Here is a 12,870-nt window from a genome sequence, read left to right on the forward strand (position 1 = left end):
TAAATACATATAACACCCTACTACTAGTACTAAATGCACTTTCTGAGGCAAGTATGGATATAGAAAACGCTAGCACATCTCTTGCCATTTTAAAGAGATTAGGAAATCTCTCACTATTTAGCTTCCACCATCTAAGAATATCAAATTTAGCATTGTCCTCCACAATTTTCACTTAAATACACTTGAAGTTTAGTTTCTTTACTGCTTCCACCAGCCTCCATTCTTTGTCTTTTAAATTGACTTTTCAACCTAGATTGAGACTTACCAATTGTAGTATGAGATTGGACATGTTGCACAATAGGTTAGCCACCTGAAGATGATTCAGATTACACATGCACAGAGTAGGTGCTTGCATAGTCATTATACAATTCTAGCATTGCAGCTTGGACATTTTCTAAACACTGTTTCCCCTTCACTTCACCATACAAATGGACAAACTGGAAAGACATATATTCCAATCTATCTCTTGGGTCCAAAATATTGACAAAGAAGATCAAGAAGTTCATTTTTTTTAAGATCCCCCAATATTTTCAAACTTAATTTTCATTTGGGACCACATTTCCTAACAAAACAGTGAAACACAAATCAGAAATCACATAATTTAGATTTTAGAAAGCTAAAAATAGTAACAAGGTTTTTAATAATAATAATAATAAAGAATGTAAATTTATAAATTACCTTTTCACAACCAGTTTCAGCTCCAATTGTAACACCTCAAAAATTAATTCCTTAAAACTGAATTTAATTACTTAATTAAATTCTAATGGCTTTGCAATTACTTCTTAAATTTCCTTTGAGCATAGTCGAGGGACCAAAATTGACTAAATCCCTAACCTTTTAATTAAGTCAATGGGATGACTTGGTGCTTTATTGCTTGTACTCTAGCCTTTAATTCTTTCCTAACTTGCTTGTAGAAGGAAGAGGTCCTTTTGGTCTTTTCATAATCCTAACTTGAAACCCAAGATATTTCCCTAGCCTCCCATCCTAGCATTCCTCACTTAGACAAGCAGAAACACCCTTCTCTCTACACTCTAGCTTTCTCTCAAAGCTACTCTAAACCCTCCCAACCTAACCAAAGAAATCCATCATCTTCTCTATCTTGAAGGCCACCAAGTTTCCACCTTTCCTCACCTACAACCTTAGGAAGGGTAAGTTCTAGGCTTTATTGGTTTTATTACTTAGTTTTCCACCTCCTTTATCTAAGAATTCTTGTATTTGTTGGGTTTTTGGTTTGTGTTTGAAAGATCTTTTGGAGGAGGACCTTCAAGGAGGATCTTAGGAGTTGAGGGAGTGGTGATTAGGCTACAAAGGTAGCCCATGTCTTACAAAATCTATTTACACTTGCTATTTATGATTTCTTGATGTCATTGAGTGATTCTATGCATTTTCTTGTGTAAATGATGAACCCTAGGCTATCACTATATATATATATATATATATATATATATATATATATATATATATATATATATATATATATATATATATATATATATATATATATATATATATATATATATATATAAACGCTCATATGTGGTCATGTCATTAGGTGTGGTCGTGTGGTCGTATCTGTGTCGTTGAATCAGTTTAATCTAAATGCAGTGGTAATTCTGAGAATTTTCGCGCGTTTTAGTAAGTGGGGGTGTTATGGTAATTACAGTGACCATTTATAACAGGCGGGTTCTAGAATACACCAATAGTGTTGACAACATACACCAATAGTGCAATAAAACACACCACAGTGAAACACACCAATGGTGTATTCCCGTGTTATGGTAATTACAGTGGCCATTTATAGCGGTCGGGTTCCAGAATACACCAACAGTGTTGACAACATGCACCAATAGTGTAATAAAACACACAACAATGTGATTTTCCCTATTCCGGTGTTTTATGACAAGTTTACCCTTACAGTTCGCTGGGTAGTAGAATGTGCGCGAAAATACTGGAAAAAATCTTGATTAATATGATTTATTAGATCTATCTAATCTAATGGTCTATAATTGACCATATGACCACACCTAACAACATGGCCACATGTGATCACTCCTCTATATATATATATATATATATATATATATATATATATATATATATATATATATATATATATATATATATATATATATATATAGATTTTGGTTCCTGTGAGGTCAGGTCTTCCCGTGCGGTCAGTGCGACATACACCATTAGGTATGCATAAATGCACCATACAGTGTTCGATAATACACCAGAATGAAATGCCAAAAAATACACCACACAAAAAAATATACACCACACATAATGGTGTATTTTCGAGCACTGTGTGGTGCATTTATACATACCTAATGGTGTATGCCGCACTGACCGCACGGGAAGACCTGACCTCACAGGAACCTGACCCTATATATATATATATATATATATATATATATATTCGCAACGTCAACGCGTGTATGACTGAAAGGAAGTCTATGCCGTGTTATAATAACACTACCTTAAAAGCGTTATTTGCCCGATGACGATGCAGTCAAAGTAAACCGGTACATTTTCGACAGGCAACACAAGATAAACTACGTTGAGCCTACACCAGCTTAGACGTAGAAGAACCTCACTATTGCTCAGACTTTAATAGGTAAACACGAAATTATATAAATATATATAAAATATATTAGTGCTCACACGTACAAGAGTTATGAAGGAAGGAAGAAGGCTTTCTTGAGTGCATCTTGGCTGTAGAATTTGGCTGCTATTTATAGTAAATGCAAAGCCATTTCGTCCACATGTGACAAACTTAAAGCATGTAGCATGATCAAGGAAATCGAGTTATTTCCAACAAACAACCAAAAGGAATCCTAAAGATTAGGACAAAATGGAAAGCTTATTCTGACAGCCTTTGGAGAAATAATAAAACCATGGACCAACAGCCTACTTCATGAATGGATTAATACTACATTTCCAACAATCCCCCGCCCATTCAGAAAGAAGGCTATAATAAACTAATAAAAATTGTCTGAACAATACAAATGAGTTGATCTTAATGTCAGTGTTTGAGAACTTGAACTGACATGTAGTGACACTGAGTAATTTTCTTTCCAAGAGTAATGTGAATCTTGAATTCATCGGTTAAATAAATTTTGAACTCTAATGCACACACCAACTCAAAAGGCAAGTTCTACGAAAGTCAAACTCTTTGACTTCTTATGAATACCCTTAGTATTCAAGTCTGTTGTGTCTATCTCAATATAGATTTCTACCCTGTTAGAGTCTATCTCAGTATATACCACCTTTAAAGGCTTATAGAGTAGTTAAAGACATAAATCAGTTGTAAGTCTTTTCTTTCTATCATAGGCACTGTTCTTTGCAATGCAAATGACAGTTTGTGAGTAACAATGTATATGTAGTGAAGGTGTTGGACACCCCCACAACTGCACGTTTATCACACAGTTATTAACCACTCGGTTTTTTGGGATACCCCCATTATCTTTCATAAAGGGCGGTTAACCATTTTTCACTCATGTCAAGGATCTCATTAGGTTTACCTTAAAAGCGTTATTTGCCCAGTGACGGTGCAGTCAAAGTAAACCGGTACGCTTTCGACAGGCAACACGGGATAAACTACTTTGAGCCTACACCAGCTTAGACGTAGACGAACCTCACTATTGCTCAGACTTTAGGCAGATACGAAATTTTATATATATATATATATATATATATATATATATATATATATATATATATATATATATATATATATATATATATATATATATATATATATAGGGATGCAATCAGGTGCGAATAAGTGCTCAGGAGGGAAATGCGAACGAATCAGCGCGCGACACGTGTCCAGATCTAATAACTTAAAAAAAACGCGGTGGCATTTTCGTAAATAATTGAACATCGAAGTGCAAGTAAAATCAATTACAAGTGCACCTACTTTCACATATAAGTGCATGTAATTTTGCCTGGTTAGCATTCACTTTCCGCAAACATTCATGCATCTGGGTGTGCTTATAATTATATGTGCAACTATTTATAACTATAGGTGCAACTACTTATAACTATAGGTGCACCTACTTTCACCTATAAGTGCATGTAATTTTGCCTTGTTAACATTCATTGATTTGAGTTCAGCGGGTAGTAATACCCCTGAAAACCACTCGCAAACATTCATACACCTAGGTGCAACTACTTATAACTATGTGTGCAACTACTTAGAACTATAGGTGCAACTACTTAGAACTATAGGTGCAACTAAGTATTGATGCTCAGTGTAAATTTTTACTTGCACCTATAATACATTTTACATGCACTTGTAATACATTTTACTTGCACTTCGATGTTCAATTATTTACGAAAATGCCACCGCGTTTTTAAAAAAAATCAGTGTTTCTCATCCATTAGATCTAGACACGTGGACGAACAGAATTCATTCCTATTTCGCGCCTGGGCGAAGCATTCGCACCTGAGTGCGATTCTCTATATATATATATATATATATATATATATATATATATATATATATATATATATATATATACTAGTATGATACCCATGCGATGCACAAAATGAATATTGTTCATCTTATTGTATAATTGTGTGAAAAATTTAAGAGATGATGTAATATATAAAAAGTTGGAACAGAAATATAAAATGGAAAATAGAAACAATAAAGAAATTACTTTAACATACAATATAGAAAAATAAGAGTGACAGAATTACAAATTATTGAAAACTTCATGGTATACCACGTTGGTTGTTGATGTAATACAGGAACTTGAGTTCTTGGTAATCAATATTTTAAGACCATCTGGGATGTTAACTCGAGAAGCAGCCACGTACAACTGACCATGCACAAAAACTGATTTTTTTAAGTAACAATCCTACGTGTGGCAATGTTTGACCTTGAGTTTTGTTAATAGTCATTGCATATGATAACATCAATGGGAATTGTCTTCGTTGAAGCTTGAATGGCAACCTGGTATCAGATGGTGACATTGACATTCTGTGGATCAACATTTTTGTTCCTTTGTTAGCACCATCCATTAACTCGACTTCAATTACACGGTCTGTTAACTTGGTGATTACCAACCGCGTACCATTACACAATTCAACTGAATGATCAACAATTCTTAACAACATGACTAGTGAGCCAATTTTTAAAGTTAATGAATGGTTTGGTACACCTGAAGCTCTAATGCCGTTCAAAAATTCCGGTGTGTGTACATCACCCAGTATTCCAACGTCTTCATCGGCTTTGCACATTGTGTCACAACTAAAATATGTTCTACTTTCAGCCGTATGCAACTCACTCATATGTTGTACATTTTTGCACGATAAAACTGAATGAGTAAAACAACTGGATTAGGGTTGTCATAGTTGACATGCTGTAATAGTTGATCAACATATTGCTCCCAAAGTGTGAAAGGTAAACGTCTCTCTCTAAAAAGAGAAAAAAAACAAAAAGATTGTTATAAGGCGTACACACATTAAGAAACACATATAATCCATGATTAAGTGTAAAGTTGATTAATATAACATGACTTACTCATGATCCTGAACAACAAAGTGGATGAACTTGGTCTCCCGTCCATTAATTATGGTTGTACGTGGAGATTCAATCGAGACAACATAACCAACCAAATCTATAGAGATTTATCATCATAACAATAACAACTATATTATATATATATATATATATATATATATATATATATATATATATATATATATATATATATATATGTGTGTGTTGGAAAAAATAGCTTAAAATGGCATGTTAAGTGACTATTTTGTGGTACAATTATCAGTGGGGTCCCCTTCCGATTTGGGTCGGGTTAAAGTGGATTCGGATTCTTCGTAGTGAGACGAAGAGATCGATATATTGTACGCTCAAAACGGATAATGGGTGAATGAGATATTGATTCTCAAAGTAGACCCATTTGAGTTGGAAAATGAAGGGAAAAAGTGAGTTTTTGTCCCACATTGCTTTGGAATGAAGATTTTCCCCCCTTATATACAAGAGCTCTTTTGAAGCTTGTAGAATTGTATAGCATAGAGGCTTTCTTGCGCGGGGGGGGGGGGGGGGGGGTGCAAATCAAATTCCAACTAGCAGAGATTGAAGAACGCTTGATTCAAGCCCGAGCTCGTGTGAATCGGCACCTGCGGGTACGAATGTCGTTCGGAAATTGGCTAAAGTTATGCCAAACTTCGGAATAAATTTTCCAAGAAGGTGGAATGGGTGCCCTTAAGTGCCTAATTAAAAGCTATTAAATCCTTCACCCCTATATAAAGAGGAGTTGGGCAGTAGAGTTTTACACACAGAATTACACAACACGAAAGTATATTTTTCCAGCTTCAAAAATCTCTACTTCTACTCCTTCTTAGCCATACTGTGTTCATAGCCTGTCTTGCTCGCCGGATTCCTTGTTTGAATGCTCAAACATTGAATCACTAGCAAGTTTTATCCTGGGAAACCTAGGCCACAACGCTCCTACCATCTTTGGGAGGTGACAAATAAGGTTTTAAGGAAAGAGTGCTCACTTGACTCTTGCAAAAACCCAACACCAAACACTAGCCTTTTTTGTCTCCATCTTTCCTTCCCTATTCTTTCCAGAAAAATAATAATCTTATTTTTGATTATTATTTGTGTTTTCTACCAACGGCACCAACAATATATATATATATATATATATATATATATATATATATATATATATATATATATATATATATATATATATATATATATATATATATATATATATATATATATATGTATTATACTTGAAATGATAAATGAAATGAGGACCGTAAATTAGTATTACCAAATAGTTCGGAAGCATTAATTTGGGTAGGACCAAGTTGATCAAAAGCTTTCAACATGTATGTCATGTTTGGAAAGTCGTTGTTGTTATACTGAAAGACTTTTGTAGAATGCATGAACAGGATCTTGTATTTGTGGTGCGTAGTTTTGTATCTCATGTCATTTGTTGCAACGATAAAGTTTTTAATAGAGTATAAATGACCCTCAAAAAAAGATTTTTTTAAATTCATCAGCTTGAGCCTTTTTATTGTTACATGTATACGCGTACCCTAAATTATCAAAACGTAAAAATTTAATGAAAATCTATATTATAATAGAATATGAAATACATGAATTGAATATGTGTCATATACCAAACATATTAGCATGTGAATTATAAAACTAAAATTAAGAAAAATATATATTTGTATTGAATATATTATGAAATAATATATATATATATATACACACACACACACACACACACACACACACACACACACACACACGAAAAGATAATCTATATGTATCTATACTAAAAGTGACGAATATACCTCAGAATCATGAAACACACATATCGCCCAATTCGTGGAGGTAGCGGTGATTTGGTTAAGTAGATTGAAGGTGGGAGCCATATTGAAAAGTTTAGCGTATGAAAAGTACAGGAAGAAGATTGAAAATGAATGAGAAGCAAAGTCAATTAAATACTAAATACTAATACTAATAGCTATTGCATAATTCCCGTGCATAGTAACAGATGAATAATAATTCCCATGCATATTAAATACCATGAATTACACGTGCATAGTAATTATATAATAATAATTTGTTAAGGCAAATATGATGCATGATTCCGCGTTTCTGTATGTGAATAATTCGTTTTGTAAGGCTAATTCATTAGTATAGTATTAGTATTAGTATAGTATTATTATTATTATTATTATTATTATTATTATTATTATTATTATAATAAATAGTAATAGTAATTATAGTAATAATAATTGGCTAATAGGATGATTCTGCGTTTCTGTGTTGTTATTAAGGTTGATTATACGTTTTGTATTAAGGATTGATTAAATTAAGGTTGATTTAATTTAAATAATTTAATTAAAGATGATTGAATTTAATTTCGGATGATTTAATTTAATTAAGGATGGTTAATTGTAATACGAAATATATAGGCTGATTTAATTTAAATGATTTAATTAAGGATGATTTAATTTAATTAACGATGATCTAATTTAATTAAAAAAATTATTTTTAATACTAAATATATAGGCTGATTTAATTTAATTAAGGATCGGATGATCATTTGTAAAACTAAATATATATAGGGTGATTTAATTTAATTAAAATACTATACTATAATAACGAATTATTATTACTATAATAATAATAATAATAATAATAATAATAATAATAATAACCAATATTATATTCTTCTTTTACTCAACATGTTAAATTACATGAATTACATGAATTTATTTATAAATTGGCTAATTCATTATTATTATTATTATTATTATTATTATTATTATTATTATTATTATAGTAAAAAGTAATTATAGTAATAATATTTCGTTAAGGCTAATAGGATGCATGATTCCGCGTTTCTGTATGTGAAAAATTCGTTCTGTATGTGAATTATTATTACTATAATAATTACTATAATATATATATATATATATATATATATATATATATAATAATAATAATAATAATAATAATAATAGTAACTAATATTATATTTTTCTTTTATTCAACATGTTAAATTACATGAATCTATTAATAAATTAATATGAATACGATAAATGTTTTCACATTTGGAGGAAAAAATTTTGGGAATTACATGAATCTATTTATAAATTAATATGAATACAATAAATGTTTTCACATTTGGAGGGAAAAATTTTGGTACAATTAGGTGCGACGGTGCGACGGTGCGACCATATCAGCATCGTCCATTCTGCTTAATCTAACGGCAACGACTAATTTCTTAAGATTTAAAGATTTAAGCGCGTCCTAGTAAGTGGGGGGTGTTATGGTAATTGTAGTAGTCATTTATATCGGTCGCTTGTTAGTATACACTAACAGTGTTAACAAAAGACACCAATAGTGTTAGAAAAAAGCACCACAATGAAATGCATAAATACACCAAAAAACACACAACACACCTAAAAAATACACCATATAACTCACCACCCCAATGATATATTTCTGAACACTGTGTGATGCTTTTATTCATACCTAGTGGTGCGTTCTGGTGATTCGTATCTAATTTGTGCATGTTTTTTTGGTGTGCATTTTCTAACATGGATGGTGTATATTTGTATAACTATTAGTGCAGTCGCACTGACCGCTCGGGAAGACACCACAGTAAGGTTAATAATGCACCAATAACGAATATAAAACACACAACACTATGATTTGATCTATTATGGTACCCAATGACGACTTTAACCTTACAGTTCGCATAGTGTGAGAACGCACGCGAAAATATCGAAAAAGCCTTAATGAATGTGATTCGTTGGATTTATCTAATCTAATGGCCTACAATTAACCGCACCACCGCACCTAAGTGCACTGCCGCACTTAAACCTTCCTCTATATATATATATATATATATATATATATATATATATATTAGTGCTCACACGTATCGGAGTTATGAAGGAAGGAAGAAGGCTTTCTTGAGTGCAGGTAGAATTTGGTTGCTATTTATAGTAAATGCAAAGCCATTTCGTCTACATGTGACGAACACAAAGCCAGGAGCATGATGAAGGAAATCCACTTATTTCCAACAAACAACCAAAAGGAATCCTAAAGATTAGGACAAAATGGAAAACTTATTCGGAAAGCCTTTCGAGAAATAATAAAACCATGGACCAATAGCGTACTTCATGAATGGATTAATACTACATTTCCAACAAAATATATATATAATTTTGGGTATTCGGAGAGGTCGGGTGACCTTTACCCTAACTTATCCGTAATTCATTCAAGCGTGTAAAACATACTTCCGGGTCAATTTTCAAGCTTCGGTTTTGGATACCCAACTTGTGACCTTGTTCGGTTCTCGATTCGGGCGAGTAAATCGGATAGGGCGGGTTTTGCACACTCCTAATTTTGTATATGTTTGTTTTAATGTTGGTGTATGCAATATGAGTTGATAACGATAACATGCAAAGATAGCTGCTTTTTACTCATACATTAACAAATGTATTTTCAACAAACCAAAAAAATCATGGGTGACCATTGATCCTTTCATTCGTGAGCCCGGCACAAGCGTCGTCAAAATCCTAGTCAATAAAATCGGTAGAAATAATTAAAATACCTGCAGCTTATCAAGAATATCCTGAGAGATATATATATACACTGGTTTATGAACAGCCTAGCGTACGGACGAATTCTTTTGTTGCATTCTAGTTGATTCCTCATCTGTTATGAATACAGTGTACTTGGTATTGAACATGTATGGTTTAATTTCACGAATTGATGCTAACCAAATGATATAATAAGACTCGAGTGTGTCCCGAAATGGGTGACCATAGCATGACGTTTACACATGAAAGTCACGAGTTCGTTTAATTATTGCAAATTAAACTCTCTGATCTTTTGATTGAGTTTGTAGTACGGGATCTTCTGAATTCAGTTGACCTTTCTTGTGTGATTTGCACGCCCAATATACACCATTGAGTAGTAACTGCATATTTCTCACCCCACCAAAAAAGAAGAAGAAGAGATTCATGCATGAATGGAGGGAGTCAATTGGCCACATGAATTGGCACATATGATGTGTGATCACAAAGTGTATTGAGAAACTAATCCATCATCAACTAAATCAAATTTTACGATTTCAGTTATATTATGTGACAATAACTAGACCATTTATTATTGTTTAGAGCTATTTGCAAGATACTAACACATGTAAGTATAGTTAGAGTCATGTTTTTGCATGTGTTTTTATCATGCATGTACTATATTAGATTTTGACAAGTGTATGTTATGAATTTGTGTTTTATATCAATTATGATTTTGATTGATAAGTGTTATAAATTTAATGGACGAGTGTAATTAAAATCGGGTGATCTTTGAGAAAACAATATTTGTGACTAAAATGTTTTAATATGCTCTATATACTACTACTATGCATATTTTCTTGAAGGTGTTCATCTTCAATCACATTCAAATCAATAGTTTGGTGCTCAAACGATGTCGGATTTTCGTGATTCTTGATTCTATAGACTCCTCAGTTAAGGTAGAATCATATTCAACAAAGACAATGGATTTTGGTTGAAAGGAATTTCGTAAAAAGCCTTAAAACCCCAAATTGCTCTAAAAAATTGGTTTAAATGACCATTTACACTTCTAAACACAATATCTCCCCAACGGATCATCGTTACGACCCGAATGAATACTCTCCAGAAAGCTTATGAAATTTCCTACAAGATGAAAAAAATTTCATCAAAATCCATTAAGTCTACAGCAAGTTATGGCCGGAGAAATTGAGCACAAAAACACAACTCTAAGCTACCAAAAACAGCACATCTAAAATGACCTCCAACTAAAGGCTTGGTCACTCCGCATCCATAGCCGTCGATAAGATCTAATCCAACGGCGGAAATTCAAAATTTGTAAATGACATGGATCCGCTCCACGACCCGTAAGCCAATCAGAGACGAGCTTCTGGATATGAGCTCTTCATTCTCTTACTATTTAAATCCGATAATTTTTCACATCGAACCTGCAAAATCAATCACTGATCTCTATCTTTCTGTGCCATTTGGGATTCCATCGATCTCATCTCCCCCTATCCCTAACCCTAATCTGCGATTTCAGCTTTTCAGCTCCGAAAATGGCCACCGAGGAACCGGTTGTCGTGATCGAGACTACAATTGAGGCGGCGGAGCAGCAGATCGAGGCTGAGCCAGTCAAGGAGGAGCCGGAGAATCTTCCGGCGAAGTCAACCAAGTCGAAGAAAGCGAAGGAGCCTAAGGCGAAGAAGCCGGCTGCTCCCAGGAAGAGGAACCCTCCTGCTCACCCGCCTTACTTTGAGGTACGGATTTTTCTGGTTGTTTATTCCTAATTTCATAGCTATTTTTATCGCATTTTAGTTTGTTGATCGAATTTAAGTCTGATTCGGTTTCGATTTTGTGGTTTTGAAGATGGTCCAGGAGGCGATCGTCACTCTGAAGGAGAGGACTGGATCGAGTCAGTACGCTATTCAGAAGTTCATCGAGGAGAAGCAGAAGACGCTCCCGTCGAATTTCAGGAAGCTGTTGCTGTTCCATTTGAAGAAGTTTGTGGCCGCCGATAAGCTCGTGAAGGTGAAGAACTCGTACAAGCTGCCGTCGGCTCGCTCTTCTGCTCCCAAGCCCGCTGTAACAGCTCCGGCCAAGAAGTCGTCTACGGTCAGCAAGGCCAAGGCGACCAAGGAGAAGAAAGCGGCTGCGAAGCCCAAACCTAAGCCCAAGCCCGCTGCCAAGCCCAAAGCTGCAGCCAAGACCAAGCCCAAGCCCAAACCCAAGCCCGCTGCTAAGGCTAAGCCCGCTTCCAAGCCTGCTGCCAAGACCAAAGCCGTGGCCAAGCCCAAGCCCAAGTCACCTGCTAAGACCAAGGCTGCCGCACCAAAGCCCAAGCTGAAGGAGAAGCCGGCTAAGGTGGCCAGGACCGCCACTCGGTCCAACCCGGGAAGGAAGGCCGCCGCTCCTAAGGCGGCGCCGAAGAAGGCAACCCCGGTGAAGAAGGCTCCGGCGAAGAGTGTGAAGACTAAGACCGTCAAGTCTCCGGCGAAGAAAGCAGCCGCAAAGAGGGGAAGGAAGTGAAGAAACAGGGAAGCCTTAGTGAACTGAGATAGCTTTTTGTACGTAGGTGTAAGCTTGTAAATTCACTGCCTGCAGTTGGTTTACCCTTATTTTACTATATCATCTGAATATATATATAGAGAGGGAAGGGACTGTGATGAATGCCTTCTCATTTCTCCATTTTCCTCCTTGGAAACAAATTTCTTTCGTTTCTATGCTATATGTCAAGAAGAATTCTTCTTTTCTTAGTGATTCATATTTGGTCTTATTCATTTG

General features: G+C 34.6%; 1 protein-coding gene and 2 long non-coding RNA genes across 4 annotated transcripts; 2 read left to right on the plus strand and 1 right to left on the minus strand.

The window, feature by feature from the left end:
- Window positions 1-291: 291 nt before the first annotated feature.
- Window positions 292-6,317, minus strand: LOC109173733. The gene is made up of 3 exons (XR_002052954.1): window positions 6,308-6,317; window positions 4,271-4,276; window positions 292-562 (listed from the first exon to the last, which is right to left on the minus strand). It is a non-coding gene; the product is annotated as an uncharacterized LOC109173733 (long non-coding RNA).
- LOC109173730 lies at window positions 5,692-12,866 on the plus strand. Its single transcript, XR_002052950.1, has 2 exons — window positions 5,692-5,730; window positions 12,735-12,866. It is a non-coding gene; the product is annotated as an uncharacterized LOC109173730 (long non-coding RNA).
- LOC109173728 (histone H1-like) lies at window positions 11,525-12,847 on the plus strand. Of its 2 annotated transcripts, XM_019323023.1 has the most exons (3): window positions 11,525-11,846; window positions 11,956-12,171; window positions 12,259-12,847. In XM_019323023.1, the coding sequence occupies exons 1-3, from the start codon at window positions 11,646-11,648 to the stop codon at window positions 12,613-12,615; spliced, it is 774 nt and encodes a 257-aa protein (XP_019178568.1). In that variant the 5' UTR covers window positions 11,525-11,645; the 3' UTR covers window positions 12,616-12,847. The 2 variants fall into 2 exon arrangements, with proteins under 2 accessions (XP_019178568.1, XP_019178567.1); XM_019323022.1 differs by having other exon boundaries at window positions 11,526-11,846; window positions 11,956-12,847.
- Window positions 12,867-12,870: the final 4 nt, after the last annotated feature.

Source organism: Ipomoea nil, unplaced genomic scaffold, assembly GCF_001879475.1.
Source record: "Ipomoea nil cultivar Tokyo-kokei standard unplaced genomic scaffold, Asagao_1.1 scaffold0482, whole genome shotgun sequence".
NCBI classification, from domain to species: domain Eukaryota; kingdom Viridiplantae; phylum Streptophyta; class Magnoliopsida; order Solanales; family Convolvulaceae; genus Ipomoea; species Ipomoea nil.